The sequence below is a fragment of the Crinia signifera genome, chromosome 6, assembly GCF_055691185.1.
Source record: "Crinia signifera chromosome 6, ASM5569118v1, whole genome shotgun sequence".
In the NCBI taxonomy this organism is placed as follows: Eukaryota; Metazoa; Chordata; class Amphibia; order Anura; family Myobatrachidae; genus Crinia; species Crinia signifera.
In genome coordinates, this window is record NC_139222.1 from 2,443,384 (window position 1) to 2,460,815 (window position 17,432).

At 51.6% G+C, this 17,432-nt stretch overlaps 5 protein-coding genes across 6 annotated transcripts in view; 1 reads left to right on the top strand and 4 right to left on the bottom strand.

The window, feature by feature from the left end:
* The window catches only part of LOC146009797 (uncharacterized), a 928,908-nt gene that overhangs the window by 643,294 nt on the left and 268,182 nt on the right, over positions 1–17,432 (bottom strand). The gene's annotated exons all lie outside the window — the stretch shown is intronic.
* The window catches only part of LOC146009834 (uncharacterized), a 547,900-nt gene that overhangs the window by 510,276 nt on the left and 20,192 nt on the right, over positions 1–17,432 (bottom strand). The window lies entirely within an intron of this gene.
* LOC146009794 (uncharacterized) overlaps positions 1–17,432 on the top strand; it is a 381,786-nt gene that overhangs the window by 193,051 nt on the left and 171,303 nt on the right. The gene's annotated exons all lie outside the window — the stretch shown is intronic.
* The window catches only part of LOC146009796 (uncharacterized), a 562,226-nt gene that overhangs the window by 70,035 nt on the left and 474,759 nt on the right, over positions 1–17,432 (bottom strand). The gene's annotated exons all lie outside the window — the stretch shown is intronic.
* Positions 5,370–17,403, bottom strand: LOC146007349 (uncharacterized). The gene is made up of 6 exons (XM_083145698.1): positions 16,731–17,403; positions 16,061–16,101; positions 12,232–12,675; positions 9,822–10,332; positions 8,634–8,665; positions 5,370–6,471 (listed from the first exon to the last, which is right to left on the bottom strand). Exons 1-6 carry the CDS (start codon positions 17,213–17,215, stop codon positions 5,711–5,713), a joined length of 2,274 nt encoding a protein of 757 aa, XP_083001824.1. The 5' UTR covers positions 17,216–17,403; the 3' UTR covers positions 5,370–5,710.

Genomic DNA, 17,432 nt, shown 5'->3' on the forward strand with positions numbered 1-17,432 from the left:
GAGAAACATTAACAACCACACACTGAGTTCCAACTAACAACCAGAATCCACCCTGTAAAAAGAGAGAGTAATGTAAGAAAACAGTAACCTGAACCAAAGGAAGAGCAGCGCCGGGAGGGCGTCCAGTGTCACCTTTGGAATCGGAGAAAAGGATTAACAGTAAGTACAAAATCCCATTTTCTCCTTCATCTACTAGGTGGCACTGGAGATCTACAATGGGAACTTCACATCCCTCTAGTACACGGGTGTCAAACACAAGGCCCGTGGGCCAAATCCGGCCCGCCAGACCTCGTCATGTGGCCCGCGAGAGGAGATAGCACGCAGGGGCAGTGTGTCTAAAACAGGAGCGCTGCGCGCCGCGTCCACGTCCGCCTTACCTGTTCCTCCACTGTCGGCGGCCATGTTCCTGTAGGCACATATGTATGCGGCTACAGAAACATGGCCGCCGGCCTCCACGGCTACGTGGAGGAGGGCCCGGCCGCCTGTTCCCTCTGATGCCCGGCAGTGACAGACACTGGGTGGGGACGTCATGACGACGACGCCTGCCCATGCGTCTGTAGAGAAGTAGGAGCAGGCAGGGAAGCTGGACCGGGAGTCGGGGACAGTGTGGCCGCAGCAAGCAGTGAAGAAAAGATGGAAGCCGCAGCAGCTGCAGGACAGACGGAGAAACAGTAAGTGAGGATGAGGATCACACTCACAATAAAAATATATATATCTGCTGTTTCCTGAGGTGTCCCCATGTATAATAATAATAATGCCAAGACACCACAGGCTGCTCCTCCTGTATAATCATTTATGTGTCATGGCATTACTTTTATTATATTATACAGGGGGAGCAGTCTGTGGTGTCATGGCATTATTATTATACAGGGGGAGCAGCCTGTGGTGTCATGGCATTCATTTTATATTATACAGGGGGAGCAGCCTGTGGTGTCATGGCATTATAATTATACAGGGGGACCTACAGATACAACCGGCCCTTTGAGGGTGACCAAACTGCTGATGCGGCCCCCGATGAATTTGAGTTTGACACCCCTGCTCTAGTCTATTGACGCTAGGAAATCATGCCTCTTTATACCCATGACTATGGAATTCAACGTCTCCATCCGAAATGTCAAAGTCTTTATCAAGATGTTGAGATCCCTCAGATCCAAGATGGTCCTGTAACCACTTGTGCTCTTCTTTACTAAAAAGAGGTTTGTGTAGAATCATTTTCTTCTGATTCTCCGGAACTTCTTCTATAACGCCTAACTTCTTTAATTGAAGAATTTTCTGAAACAACGCTTTTCTTTGTTCTTTGTCGGTCGGTGGTCTTGACAACATGAATCTGTTCTGACAGAGATCCTGACCGTTCCCTATCTTGTAACCATCTCGAATGATGTTCAACACCCACTTGTCTGAGACAGTCTTCTTCCAGATCTCTGAGAATTGAAGAAGTCTTGCCCCTACATTCGTATAGTCATGATCTTGCTCCTCGCCGAAAGGACTGGCGAAATGCTTGTCTAGATGTATTCGGATTACCCAGTCTGAAGTAGGGACGACCAGGACGGTAAGTGTTTGCTTCCTTATAATCCCTATAGTTCTGCCTGCTGGAAGTTGGGATATCTTTTATCTTGAGGCAATCTGGTTGATTTCCCTCCAGATAATTTTTGGATCATAGTGTCCAATTTAGACCCAAACAGGTAAGTCTCTTCATACGGTAACATAATCAATCTATTCTTTGAACTACTGTAGCATCCGCACTCCAAGGCTTCAGCCAAAGTGCCCTTCTAGCAGTGACTCCTGCTGCCATGTTCTTTGCTGTCAGCGAGACTGTATCCAGAGAGACTTCACAGAGATAGTCAATGACTTTTTGCATTACTTCAATATTTCTTAGAAGAAATTGCTTGGAAATATTATCCTCTAGATCTTTATGCAAATTAGTTGCCCATAATCTTAATGCTCTTGTCACTGAGGCGGTTGCCACGCTAGCCTTTAATGATGATGCTGAATGTACCTCACGCAACGCATTTTCCAGTCCATTGCGTCACGGAACGCTGCTCCGTCCTCCACAGGAATAGTGGTCTTGGGCACAATCTCTGCCACTGCCCCATCCACTTTCGGAATCAGGCACCAATTCAAGAATTCCTCATCTTTGTATGGATACATTTTCTCCAATCTGTTATTAGACCTGGCTCGCTTATCCACATTTGACCACTCATTGGTTATCATTTCCCTTACTACTTTATGTACAGGAAACACTCTGTTTTTCTTTGATCTATCTTCACATAGTGGGTTTTCATTAGAAGTACACGGAGCTTCTTTATAATTCATCACTTTGTAAATGTTCCTTAATAAACTTTCTACAAGCTCCCTTGGTGTGTCGACGCGCGGGGGGGTCGACACCGCGCGGGGGGGGGTCGACACCGCGCGCGCGGGGGGGGTCGACACCGCGCGCGGGGGGGTCGACACCGCGCGCGCGGGGGGGGGGGTCGACACCGCGCGCGCGGGGGGGGGTCGACACCGCGCGCGCGGGGGGGGTCGACACCGCGCGCGCGGGGGGGGGGGGGTCGACACCGCGCGCGCGGGGGGGGGTCGACACCGCGCGCGCGGGGGGGGGGTCGACACCGCGCGCGCGGGGGGGGGGGGTCGACACCGCGCGCGCGGGGGGGGTCGACACCGCGCGCGCGGGGGGGGTCGACACCGCGCGCGCGGGGGGGGTCGACACCGCGCGCGCGGGGGGGTCGACACCGCGCGCGCGGGGGGGTCGACACCGCGCGCGCGGGGGGGGGTCGACACCGCGCGCGCGGGGGGGGGGGGTCGACACCGCGCGCGGGGGGGGTCGACACCGCGCGCGCGGGGGGGTCGACACCGCGCGCGCGGGGCGGTCGACACCGCGCGCGCGGGGCGGTCGACACCGCGCGCGGGGCGGTCGACACCGCGCGCGCGGGGGGGTCGACACCGCGCGCGCGGGGGGGTCGACACCGCGCGCGCGGGGGGGTCGACACCGCGCGCGCGGGGGGGTCGACACCGCGCGCGCGGGGGGGTCGACACCGCGCGCGCGGGGGGGTCGACACCGCGCGCGCGGGGGGGTCGACACCGCACGCGCGGGGGGGTCGACACCGCGCGCGCGGGGGGGTCGACACCGCGCGCGCGGGGGGGTCGACACCGCGCGCGCGGGGGGGTCGACACCGCGCGCGCGGGGGGGTCGACACCGCGCGCGCGGGGGGGTCGACACCGCGCGCGCGGGGGGTCGACACCGCGCGCGCGGGGGGTCGACACCGCGCGCGCGGGGGGTCGACACCGCGCGCGCGGGGGGTCGACACCGCGCGCGCGGGGGGTCGACACCGCGCGCGCGGGGGGTCGACACCGCGCGCGCGGGGGGTCGACACCGCGCGCGCGGGGGGTCGACACCGGCGCGGGGGGGGTCGACACCGGCGCGGGGGGGTCGACACATGCGCGGGGGGGGACGACACGGGCGCGGGGGGGTCGACACGGGCGCGGGGGGGTCGACACGGGCGCGGGGGGGTCGACACGGGCGCGGGGGGGTCGACACGCGCGGGGGGTCGACACGCGCGGGGGGGTCGACACGCGCGCGGGGGGGGTCGACACGCGCGCGGGGGGGTCGACACGCGCGCGGGGGGGTCGACACGCGCGCGGGGGGGTCGACACGCGCGCGGGGGGGTCGACACGCGCGCGGGGGGGGTCGACACGCGCGCGGGGGGGTCGACACGCGCGCGGGGGGGGTCGACACGCGCGCGGGGCGGCTCCAGTGCTGTGAATATTTAATGAGCACTCATTAAATATTCACTGTGCTGAATTTAGGACCCAGCTCATTGGCTAGGTCCTAAATACCGTTACAGACCAGATTTTAATCCCAAAATACCGGGTCTGAAACGGGTAGGACCCTGCATTTTAAAAACTGGTTAATTGGATCTGCACCTTTCAGACCGCACAGATTACCGTTTTAAAACGGTAAAAAAACGGCAATATACCGTTTCCAAAGTGCGGTCTGAAAGGGGCAATAGACGGACAGCCATGCTAGCACATGCAGGTTTAAATGTGGCGCCTTAACCCCATCCTTACCGCAATTGCAGTATCAGAACTAAAATTCACCAGCCGAGTTTCCGGGGAGGCTGTTTAGTTAGCGCACCTGCATCAGCGATGGGCGGAAGTGAAGACTTTTGCGCACTTCCGCCCCTTCTGCCGGAGACGCCGCAGCATGCTGTCCCCACTGTCCCAGACACTGCTGGTCTCTAGACAGCTTCTCTCTGCACCGATACTCATCCACAGACCACCAGCAACACCCGACATGCTGACGCACTACAGGTACCATAATGACCAAAAACGCTATAGAGAATACGAAAGGTATTTCCAGTATGTGAGGCAGAATACCCTTAGACCACACTCTTCACATACTCTCCTTCCCAAGGAGCCACCCTGCCAGCTTCAGCTGTAATAGAGGTAACCCTGTTTAGAAACAAAATTAAGACCCCTGCTCTGCCTAACTGAGACAGGGAAAAAGACAGAGTGATGGGAGGAGGAGCCTGATATACACAAGGAGGGCGGTCCCTGAAAAAGATCCTGTCTAAACTAGGAGGAGGGAAGATATCCCAGTGTTATGGCTGCCATGGGGATTGTAGGAGAAATTAAACAGCCCTTGTAGTTATGAGCTAGTGCCAAGAAACTGTCTGACATCTCCCCTTCTTATTCGCAACACTATGTGACTAAGACACACAAGCAGCTTCTGTTGATTACAATGATATGCAGCATGCCTATATTCTGTGTACAACCCTGGCTGTATTTGCATATATATTGCTGTGTTACAGTTTTTTTCTGGCTATGTTGGAGTGTATTACTGGAAAACCCTGCAACATAGCACTTTGAGTGCAGATACTGCCGCTGCCGCACACAGAATATAGGCATGCTGCATATCATTTTAATCAGCAGAAGATGCTATTGTGTCTCAGTTGCATAGAAATAGGATGCATTTTGGCCAGAAAAGTTGCCCGGTGTTAGCAGAGCGGCCAGCTTACCCACGCCAGGTATCTCGCGGTAAGGCTACATGTAGGAGGACACATCTGTATTTGGGGGATAAGTGCATTTTACCTGTGATATAATGGGGTATTGAAGTCTATTTTATAGAGTAGGAACTTGCAGACAAAGAGGAACACTGGGCTTTCCTGTTCGATCAATATATGAACATGATCATGCGGTCATGTGCTACATACATACTTACATACTTTCAGCAGCGACAAGCACCAAAAACAATGGTCTTCCTGATTTGGAATTTTTACTTTTAAGAAAGTACCATTAGTTTGCTGATTTCTACTTAGAAGGCAAAAAATATCCCACATAAATGATTCCAATTGCAAGAATACAAAAAAAGCTAATGTTTTTATTTTATTTGTATCGAATCAGCACCAAATACTGCGTGGTTTGTGTACCACTATTAAAAAACAGCAAAAAAGCTGGATTCTCCCCCCATGAGATTCTTTCCAGAACTAAATCTATATATATATATATTTTTTTTAAAACGATTATATTTTATCTCTTACATTTTGCATTTGTAACTAAAATGCATAATATGTAGACAATATATTACAATGTGGTCTTGTATGACTTTGGAGAGTGGTGCTGCTATCTAATAGGAGAAAATACAATAGGTTTCATCCAAGTGATCCATTTCAGTCTTATATTAGTAGCATTCATTCTAATTGTCTACAGACGATTAACTTGCATTCTTAAAGTACTGCGGGACAAGAGTATTGCTACAACTGTTCTGTGAACTCTGATGTTTTATAAGATGTGCTTTCTGTGTAAAACATTTCCCACACTCAAAGCATGTATATGGTTTTTCGCCTGTGTGACTTTTCTCGTGTCTAATGAGTGTTGATTTCCGGGCAAAACATTTCCCGCACTGAGTACATGAAAACGGTTTCTCGCCTGTGTGAGTTCTCCGGTGTGTCTCAAGAGATGCTTTCTGGGTAAAACATTTCCCGCACTCAGAACATGGAAATGGTTTCTCACCTGTGTGAGTTCTCTGGTGTGTGACCAGTGATGATCTTTCTGTGAAACATTTCCCGCACACAGAACATGGATAAAGTTTTTCACCTGTGTGGAGTCTCTGATGTCGAAGGAGTGTTAATTTTAGTGTAAAACATTTCCCACACTCAAAACATGGAAACTGCCTCTCTCCTGTCTTACTGTTCATAAGCTTTCTGTTCTTTGGAAAATACTTGTCATATAGAGAACTGGGAAACACCTTATTCGCTCTAAGGGCTGTGCTAGACGTACCAACATTTGAGATACTAGAAGAACCATCTTCATTATTAGAGGGAACAGATGATATGCCGGCCCGGGGAGATTCTGGAGCTGTAACTGGAGGAGAGTTTTCTCCTGGAGTATCCATTGTGACGTGACCTTTTATTTTACCGTCTGGGGATATAAAAAGATGTCTCTCGGATGTATTCACGTGGCGGTTTCCATCTGCTGAGAATAAAATAAAATATATATGACTACTATATAATATTACCTTGAGATACCGCCAATGGATTCTGGGAGAGGTTGAAGGAGTGGTAAAGGTCAGGTGTAGTTAAGGTGACAGACTTGTGTTGGGTTTAATGTGTAATTACTGCACCTGTTGTACAGGCTTCTTTGTGTGTTACAATTAAAACAACAAAAAAACTGCATCACCGAGAACCTGGCTATTGTGTGTACTATTTTCTATGACCCTGGTGGCCAGTAAGTGGATCTCTAGCTTGGCTTAGGAACTACAGACAGAATGTTCCGGTATATGAGAGTACGGCAGGAAGGCCATAAAAAAAAAAAAACAGCAGATGAATCAAGAACCCTGTATAAAACATGAACTGTGTAAAATCTGTTGTGTGCACTGCACAAGAAAGAGTTTCTTCCATTATCTTACGGCGATGCTTAATTGATGTTGTACTGATAAACCTGCCGCCTATCTCACTGCTGAGGCACAAAAAAAAATATGCTAACTGGTGTGGAGAAGAATGATCTGGTCAAAAAGTGTGCACAGATTGTGGAGGCGGTATTTGTCAACCAGTGCATAAGGACCCGAAGTCCAAGTCTGCAGCTCTGTGCGTTGCCCACCGATCCTCAGAACTTGGAGCAGAAATGCCAGAAGAGAGACCAGGGAATGTGGGTCTCATTATGTTGGCACCCACGGGTGCTAGGAGTGTGGAGAGCCAGGTAACGTAAGGCAGGCCTGTCCAAATGGATTGTGGGGTGGCCAACATGGGTGCTATGGATCCAGCTTCCTGTACTATGCTGCCCCCGAGGTTCTCTATGTACATGGAACCACATGAAACTTTCCAATATATGGGGTGCACGTATGGGGCAATAGCCTCCCCGGTATCTGCTTCTATTGGGACACCGTTTCCCAGGGTGTGCGGAGCTTTACAAGGAACCTCAGACACAAAGCAAGCAGAACATTTTGGTACTTGTGTATTATCACGGCGCCCGCGAAATCGCATGCAAATCGGCCGCAAATCAAATGCAAAAAAAAAAAAAAGTACTTGTTTAGTTTCACGGCGGCAGCGTCTCAGTCACAGCAGCGTCTGTGTCCTCATGCGGGGCTCGCTTTGCGTGTGTTCCTCGCCCGCTCGGGGATCGGTTTCCGCGTCCGCTCGCCACGCTTTGGGCGCGGTGGCACGCTATGCTCGAACAGGTCGGGAGCTCGCCACGCTTTGGGCTGATTTGGATAGTGGGGGTGTGCAAGGATGGAATAGAATGCAATTTAGATGAAATTGGGCGCTGTGATAATACACAAGTACCAACATTTCTAATGCCCTACCCCCCAATCATGTAGAGGGGTGTAATACAGCGACTGGTCGTCTTAGGAGAGGAAACCTCGGAGCAACCAATATCGGACAAGGATACTCCCTGTTACGGACTTGGGTGCGCTGCCAAATGACATAGATCTCTGAGGTTTTGGCCGGAAAAAAAAACAATTCTGCTTCGGTTCTATTGGTCAGGAGTCAATGCCAAAGTTAGGCCAACAGTGTCCCATGTCCCCGAGGACCAGAACCCATTAAAGACCCCCTCTGGTCCTAAAGCCTAGTATAAGTACTTTTTGGAGCTCGCAGGTCCACTGGAGAGATCAAAACGGGGTAACTAATATGTCCTGGTAATCTTAAGGTGACACACACACACACACTACAGCGATTTTTTTGGGAGATTTATCGACTGATCTTTACTGCATATCAGATATGAAGAGAGTAGGGGATGGCACTGGCAATAGATTCAAGTTAACAATGTCATGAAGTAAACCAACATAAGGACTGAGTTAGTGAATATTACCGGCAGAGTTTGGTTGGTGGTGCTCCCAAGAGACGTTCAGCGACTTAACTGAAGGGATGAGTCAAAGGGTGGCTCGAAGTGAACCAGTCAGGTTTTTGTGGCCCACTTTGAAATAGTGAAATAAGGTATGTATATAAAAATTAACTTTTAATAGTACAACTAAAATATTTATGCGTGCGATTTAAAACAATGGGATTTTGTACTTCCTGTTAAATCCTTTTCTCCAATTCCACAGGTGGCATTGGAGATCCCTAGTGGGGATAGAGTGAGACCACAAGGAGCTTGGGCACTTTAAGAATTATTCAGGTGTGGCTAAATCCTCCCCTCACCAGGCAGTTCTAAGAATTGTGCCCGGAGGGAGCTGGAAGAAAGAAGACACTTCCAAGAGGAGGTTAAACATCACCCGTCCAAATTATGCAAAACAAAAACAGGACAGGAGAAACATTAACAACCACACACTGAGTTCCAACTAACAACCAGAATCCACCCTGTAAAAAGAGAGAGTAATGTAAGAAAACAGTAACCTGAACCAAAGGAAGAGCAGCGCCGGGAGGGCGTCCAGTGTCACCTTTGGAATCGGAGAAAAGGATTTAACAGTAAGTACAAAATCCCATTTTCTCCTTCATCTACTAGGTGGCACTGGAGATCTACAATGGGAACCTCACATCCCTCTAGTACACGGGTGTCAAACACAAGGCCCGTGGGCCAAATCCGGCCCGCCAGACCTTGTCATGTGGCCCGCGCGAGGAGATAGCACGCAGGGGCAGTGTGTCTAAAACAGGAGTGCTGCGCGCCGCGTCCACGTCCGCCTTACCTGTTCCTCCACTGTCGGCGGCCATGTTCCTGTAGGCACATATGTATGCGGCTACAGAAACATGGCCGCCGGCCTCCACGGCTACGTGGAGGAGGGCCCGGCCGCCTGTTCCCTCTGATGCCCGGCAGTGACAGACACTGGGTGGGGACGTCATGACGACGACGCCTGCCCATGCGTCTGTAGAGAAGTAGGAGCAGGCAGGGAAGCTGGACCGGGAGTCGGGGACAGTGTGGCCGCAGCAAGCAGTGAAGAAAAGATGGAAGCCGCAGCAGCTGCAGGACAGACGGAGAAACAGTAAGTGAGGATGAGGATCACACTCACAATAAAAATATATATATATCTGCTGTTTCCTGAGGTGTCCCCATGTATAATAATAATAATGCCAAGACACCACAGGCTGCTCCTCCTGTATAATCATTTATGTGTCATGGCATTACTTTTATTATATTATACAGGGGGAGCAGTCTGTGGTGTCATGGCATTATTATTATACAGGGGGAGCAGCCTGTGGTGTCATGGCATTCATTTTATATTATACAGGGGGAGCAGCCTGTGGTGTCATGGCATTATAATTATACAGGGGGACCTACAGATACAACCGGCCCTTTGAGGGTGACCAAACTGCTGATGCGGCCCCCGATGAATTTGAGTTTGACACCCCTGCTCTAGTCTATTGACGCTAAGAAATCATGCCTCTTTATACCCATGACTATGGAATTCAACGTCTCCATCCGAAATGTCAAAGTCTTTATCAAGATGTTGAGATCCCTCAGATCCAAGATGGTCCTGTAACCACTTGTGCTCTTCTTTACTAAAAAGAGGTTCGTGTAGAATCATTTTCTTCTGATTCTCCGGAACTTCTTCTATAGCTCCTATCTTCTTTAATTGAAGAATTTTCTGAAACAACTCTTTTCTTTGTTCTTTGTCTGTCGGTGGTCTTGACAACATGGATCTGTTCTGACAGAATTCCTGACCGTTCCCTATCTTGTAACCATCTTGAATGATGTTCAACACCCACTTGTCTGAGACAGTCTTCTTCCAGATCTCTGAGAATTGAGGAAGTCTTGCCCCTACATTCATTGTATAGTCATGATCTTGCTCCTCGCCGAAAGGACTGGCGAAATGCTTGTCTAGATGTATTTGGATTACCCCGTCTGAAGTAGGGACGACCAGGACGGTAAGTCTTTGCTTCCTTATAATCCCTATAGTTCTGCCTGCTGGAAGTTGGGATATCTTTTATCTTGAGGCAATCTGGTTGATTTCCCTCCAGATAATTTTTGGATCATAGTGTCCAATTTAGACCCAAACAGGTAAGTCCCTTCACACGGTAACATAATCAATCTATTCTTTGAACTACTGTAGCATCCGCACTCCAAGACTTCAGCCAAAGTGCCCTTCTAGCAGTGACTCCTGCTGCCATGTTCTTTGCTGTCAACGAGACTGTATCCAGAGAAACTTCACAGAGATAGTCAATGACCTTTTTGCATTACTTCAATATTTCTTAGAAGATATTGCTTGGAAATATTATCCTCTAGGTATGTATGCAAATTAGTTGCCCATAATCTTAATGCTCTTGTCACTGAGGCGGTTGCCACGCTAGCCTTCAATGATGAAGCTGATGTAGAATGTACCTTGCGCAGCGCATTCTCCATTTTCCTGTCCATTGCGTCACGGAACGCTGCTCTGTCCTCCACAGGAATAGTGGTCTTGGGCACAATCTCTGCCACTGCCCCATCCACTTTCGGAATCAGGCACCAATTCAAGAACTCCTCATCTTTATATGGATACATTTTCTCCAATCTGTTATTAGACCTGGCTCGCTTATCCACATTTGACCACTCATTGGTTATCATTTCCCTTACTACTTTATGTACAGGAAACACTCTGTTTTTCTTTGATCTATCTTCAAATAGTGGGTTTTCATTAGAAGTACACGGAGCTTCTTTATAATTCATCACTTTGTAAATGTTCCTTAATAAACTTTCGACACCGCGCGCGGGGGGGGAGTCGACACCGCGCGCGGGGGGGGGGAGTCGACACCGCGCGCGCGGGGGGGAGTCGACACCGCGCGCGGGGGGGGGAGTCGACACCGCGCGCGGGGGGGAGTCGACACCGCGCGCGGGGGGGAGTCGACACCGCGCGCGGGGGGGTCGACACCGGCGCGGGGGGGTCGACACCGGCGCGGGGGGGTCGACACCGGCGCGGGGGGGTCGACACCGGCGCGGGGGGGTCGACACCGGCGCGGGGGGGGTCGACACCGGCGCGGGGGGGGGTCGACACCGGCGCGGGGGGGGTCGACACCGGCGCGGGGGGGGTCGACACGGGCGCGGGGGGGGTCGACACGGGCGCGGGTCGACACGGGCGCGGGGGGGGTCGACACGGGCGCGTCCACGTCCGCCTTACCTGTTCCTCCACTGTCGGCGGCCATGTTCCTGTAGGCACATATGTATGCGGCTACAGAAACATGGCCGCCGGCCTCCACGGCTACGTGGAGGAGGGCCCGGCCGCCTGTTCCCTCTGATGCCCGGCAGTGACAGACACTGGGTGGGGACGTCATGACGACGACGCCTGCCCATGCGTCTGTAGAGAAGTAGGAGCAGGCAGGGAAGCTGGACCGGGAGTCGGGGACAGTGTGGCCGCAGCAAGCAGTGAAGAAAAGATGGAAGCCGCAGCAGCTGCAGGACAGACGGAGAAACAGTAAGTGAGGATGAGGATCACACTCACAATAAAAATATATATATATCTGCTGTTTCCTGAGGTGTCCCCATGTATAATAATAATAATGCCAAGACACCACAGGCTGCTCCTCCTGTATAATCATTTATGTGTCATGGCATTACTTTTATTATATTATACAGGGGGAGCAGTCTGTGGTGTCATGGCATTATTATTATACAGGGGGAGCAGCCTGTGGTGTCATGGCATTCATTTTATATTATACAGGGGGAGCAGCCTGTGGTGTCATGGCATTATAATTATACAGGGGGACCTACAGATACAACCGGCCCTTTGAGGGTGACCAAACTGCTGATGCGGCCCCCGATGAATTTGAGTTTGACACCCCTGCTCTAGTCTATTGACGCTAAGAAATCATGCCTCTTTATACCCATGACTATGGAATTCAACGTCTCCATCCGAAATGTCAAAGTCTTTATCAAGATGTTGAGATCCCTCAGATCCAAGATGGTCCTGTAACCACTTGTGCTCTTCTTTACTAAAAAGAGGTTCGTGTAGAATCATTTTCTTCTGATTCTCCGGAACTTCTTCTATAGCTCCTATCTTCTTTAATTGAAGAATTTTCTGAAACAACTCTTTTCTTTGTTCTTTGTCTGTCGGTGGTCTTGACAACATGGATCTGTTCTGACAGAATTCCTGACCGTTCCCTATCTTGTAACCATCTTGAATGATGTTCAACACCCACTTGTCTGAGACAGTCTTCTTCCAGATCTCTGAGAATTGAGGAAGTCTTGCCCCTACATTCATTGTATAGTCATGATCTTGCTCCTCGCCGAAAGGACTGGCGAAATGCTTGTCTAGATGTATTCGGATTACCCCGTCTGAAGTAGGGACGACCAGGACGGTAAGTCTTTGCTTCCTTATAATCCCTATAGTTCTGCCTGCTGGAAGTTGGGATATCTTTTATCTTGAGGCAATCTGGTTGATTTCCCTCCAGATAATTTTTGGATCATAGTGTCCAATTTAGACCCAAACAGGTAAGTCCCTTCACACGGTAACATAATCAATCTATTCTTTGAACTACTGTAGCATCCGCACTCCAAGACTTCAGCCAAAGTGCCCTTCTAGCAGTGACTCCTGCTGCCATGTTCTTTGCTGTCAACGAGACTGTATCCAGAGAAACTTCACAGAGATAGTCAATGACCTTTTTGCATTACTTCAATATTTCTTAGAAGATATTGCTTGGAAATATTATCCTCTAGGTATGTATGCAAATTAGTTGCCCATAATCTTAATGCTCTTGTCACTGAGGCGGTTGCCACGCTAGCCTTCAATGATGAAGCTGATGTAGAATGTACCTTGCGCAGCGCATTCTCCATTTTCCTGTCCATTGCGTCACGGAACGCTGCTCTGTCCTCCACAGGAATAGTGGTCTTGGGCACAATCTCTGCCACTGCCCCATCCACTTTCGGAATCAGGCACCAATTCAAGAACTCCTCATCTTTATATGGATACATTTTCTCCAATCTGTTATTAGACCTGGCTCGCTTATCCACATTTGACCACTCATTGGTTATCATTTCCCTTACTACTTTATGTACAGGAAACACTCTGTTTTTCTTTGATCTATCTTCACATAGTGGGTTTTCATTAGAAGTACACGGAGCTTCTTTATAATTCATCACTTTGTAAATGTTCCTTAATAAACTTTCGACACCGCGCGCGGGGGGGGGAGTCGACACCGCGCGCGGGGGGGGGAGTCGACACCGCGCGCGGGGGGGGGAGTCGACACCGCGCGCGCGGGGGGGGAGTCGACACCGCGCGCGCGGGGGGGGAGTCGACACCGCGCGCGGGGGGGGAGTCGACACCGCGCGCGGGGGGGAGTCGACACCGCGCGCGGGGGGGAGTCGACACCGCGCGCGGGGAGGAGTCGACACCGCGCGCGGGGGGGAGTCGACACCGCGCGCGGGGGGGTCGACACCGGCGCGGGGGGGTCGACACCGGCGCGGGGGGGGTCGACACCGGCGCGGGGGGGTCGACACGGGCGCGGGGGGGTCGACACGGGCGCGGGTCGACACGGGCGCGGGGGGGGGTCGACACGGGCGCGGGGGGGTCGACACCGCGCGCGGGGGGGGGTCGACACCGCGCGCGGGGGGGGGTCGACACCGCGCGCGGGGGGGAGGGTCGACACCGCGCGCGGGGGGGTCGACACCGCGCGCGGGGGGGGGGTCGACACCGCGCGCGGGGGGGGGTCGACACCGCGCACGGGGGGGGGGTCGACACCGCGCGCGGGGGGGGGGGGCGACACCGCGCGCGGGGGGGGGCGACACCGCGCGCGGGGGGAGGGTCGACACCGCGCGCGGGGGGGGAGGGTCGACACCGCGCGCGGGGGGGGCGACACCGCGCGCGGGGGGGAGGGTCGACACCGCGCGCGGGGGGGAGGGTCGACACCGCGCGCGGGGGGGAGGGTCGACACCGCGCGCGGGGGGGAGGGTCGACACCGCGCGCGGGGGGGTCGACACCGCGCGCGGGGGGGGGTCGACACGGGCGCGGGGGGTCGACACGGGCGCGGTCGACACGGGCGCGGGGGGTCGACACGGGCGCGGGGGGTCGACACGGGCGCGGGGGGTCGACACGGGCGCGGGGGGTCGACACGGGCGCGGGGGGGTCGACACGGGCGCGGGGGGGTCGACACCGCGCGCGGGGGGGTCGACACCGCGCGCGGGGGGGTCGACACCGCGCGCGCGGGGGGTCGACACGGGCGCGGTCGACACGGGCGCGGTCGACACGGGCGCGGTCGACACGGGCGCGGTCGACACGGGCGCGGTCGACACGCGCGCGGGGGGGTCGACACGCGCGCGGGGGGGTCGACACGCGCGCGGGGGGGTCGACACGCGCGCGGGGGGGTCGACACGCGCGCGGGGGGGTCGACACGCGCGCGGGGGGGTCGACACGCGCGCGGGGGGGTCGACACGCGCGCGGGGGGAGCACGGGGCGGCTCCAGTGCTGTGAATATTTAATGAGCACTCATTAAATATTCACTGTGCTGAATTTAGGACCCAGCTCATTGGCTAGGTCCTAAATACCGTTACAGACCAGATTTTAATCCCAAAATACCGGGTCTGAAACGGGTAGGACCCTGCATTTTAAAAACTGGTTAATTGGATCTGCACCTTTCAGACCGCACAGATTACCGTTTTAAAACGGTAAAAAAACAGGAATATACCGTTTCCAAAGTGCGGTCTGAAAGGGGCAATAGACGGACAGCCATGCTAGCACATGCAGGTTTAAATGTGGCGCCTTTAACCCCATCCTTACCGCAATTGCAGTATCAGAACTAAAATTCACCAGCCGAGTTTCCGGGGAGGCTGTTTAGTTAGCGCACCTGCATCAGCGATGGGCGGAAGTGAAGACTTTTGCGCACTTCCGCCCCTTCTGCCGGAGACGCCGCAGCATGCTGTCCCCACTGTCCCAGACACTGCTGGTCTCTAGACAGCTTCTCTCTGCACCGATACTCATCCACAGACCACCAGCAACACCCGACATGCTGACGCACTACAGGTACCATAATGACCAAAAACGCTATAGAGAATACGAAAGGTATTTCCAGTATGTGAGGCAGAATTCCCTTAGACCACACTCTTCACATACTCTCCTTCCCAAGGAGCCACCCTGCCAGCTTCAGCTGTAATAGAGGTAACCCTGTTTAGAAACAAAATTAAGACCCCTGCTCTGCCTAACTGAGACAGGGAAAAAGACAGAGTGATGGGAGGAGGAGCCTGATATACACAAGGAGAGCGGTCCCTGAAAAAGATCCTGTCTAAACTAGGAGGAGGGAAGATATTCCAGTGTTATGGCTGCCATGGGGATTGTAGGAGAAAATAAACAGCCCGTGTAGTTATGAGCTAGTGCCAAGAAACTGTCTGACATCTCCCCTTCTTATTCGCAACACTATGTGACTAAGACACACAAGCAGCTTCTGTTGATTACAATGATATGCAGCATGCCTATATTCTGTGTACAACCCTGGCTGTATTTGCATATATATTGCTGAGTTACAGTGTTTTTCTGGCTATGTTGGAGTGTATTACTGGAAAACCCTGCAACATAGCACTTTGAATGCAGATACTGCCGCACGCAGAATATAGGCATGCTGCATATCATTTTAATCAGCAGAAGATGCTATTGTGTCTCAGTTGCATAGAAATAGGATGCATTTTGGCCAGAAAAGTTGCCCGGTGTTAGCAGAGCGGCCAGCTTACTCACGCCAGGTATCTCGCGGTGAGGCTACATGTAGGAGGACACATCTGTATTTAGGAAATAAGTGCATTTTACCTGTGATATAATGGGGTATTGAAGTCTATTTTATAGAGTAGGAACTTGCAGACAAAGAGGAACACTGGGCTTTCGTGTTCGATCAATATATGAACATGATCATGCGGTCATGTGCTACATACATACTTACATACTTTCAGCAGCGACAAGCACCGAAAACAATGGTCTTCCTGATTTGGAATTTTTACTTTCAAGAAAGTACCATTACTTTGCTTATTTCTACTTAGAAGGCAAAAAATATCCCACATAAATGATTCCAATTGCAAGAAAACAAAAAAGCTAATGATTTTATTTTATTTGTATCGAATCAGCACCAAATACTGCGTGGTTTGTGTACCACTATTCAAAAACAGCAAAAAAGCTGGATTCTCTCCACAGGTTTCCAGAACGAAATCTATTTTTTTTTAATCATCATATTTTCTCTCTCACATTTTGCATTTGTAACTAAAATGCATAATATGTAGACAATATATTACAATGTGGTCTTGTATGACTTTGGAGAGTGGTGCTGCTATCTAATAGGAGAAAATACAATATGTTTCATCCAAGGTGATCTATTTCAGTCTTATATTAGTAGCATTCATTCTAATTGTCTACAGACGATTGACTTGCGTTCTTAAAGTACTGCGGGACAAGAGTATTGCTACAGCCGTTCTGTGAAATCTGATGTTTTATCAGATGTGCTTTCTGTGTAAAACATTTCCCACACTCAAAGCATGGATATGGTTTTTCGCCCGTGTGACTTTTCTCGTGTCTAATGAGTGTTGATTTCCGGGTAAAACATTTCCCGCACTGAGTACATGAAAACGGTTTCTCGCCTGTGTGAGTTCTCAGGTGTATCTCAAGAGATGCTTTCTGGGTAAAACATTTCCCGCACTCAGAACATGGAAATGGTTTCTCACCTGTGTGAGTTCTCTGGTGTGTGACCAGAGATGAACTTTCTGTGAAACATTTCCCGCACTCAGAACATGTATAAAGTTTTTCACCTGTGTGGAGTCTCTGATGTCGAACGAGTGTAAATTTTAGTGTAAAACATTTCCCACACTCAAAACATGGAAACTGCCTCTCTCCTGTCTTACGGTTCATAAGCTTTCTGTTCTTTGGGAAATACTTGTCATATAGAGAACTGGCAAAAACCTTATTCGATCTAAGGGCTGTACTAGACGTACCAACATTTGAGATACTAGAAGAACCATCTTCATTATTAGAGGGAACAGATGATATGCCGGCCCGGGGAGATTCTGGAGATGTAACTGGAGGAGAGTTTTCTCATGGAGTATCCATTGTGCTTTGATCTTTTATT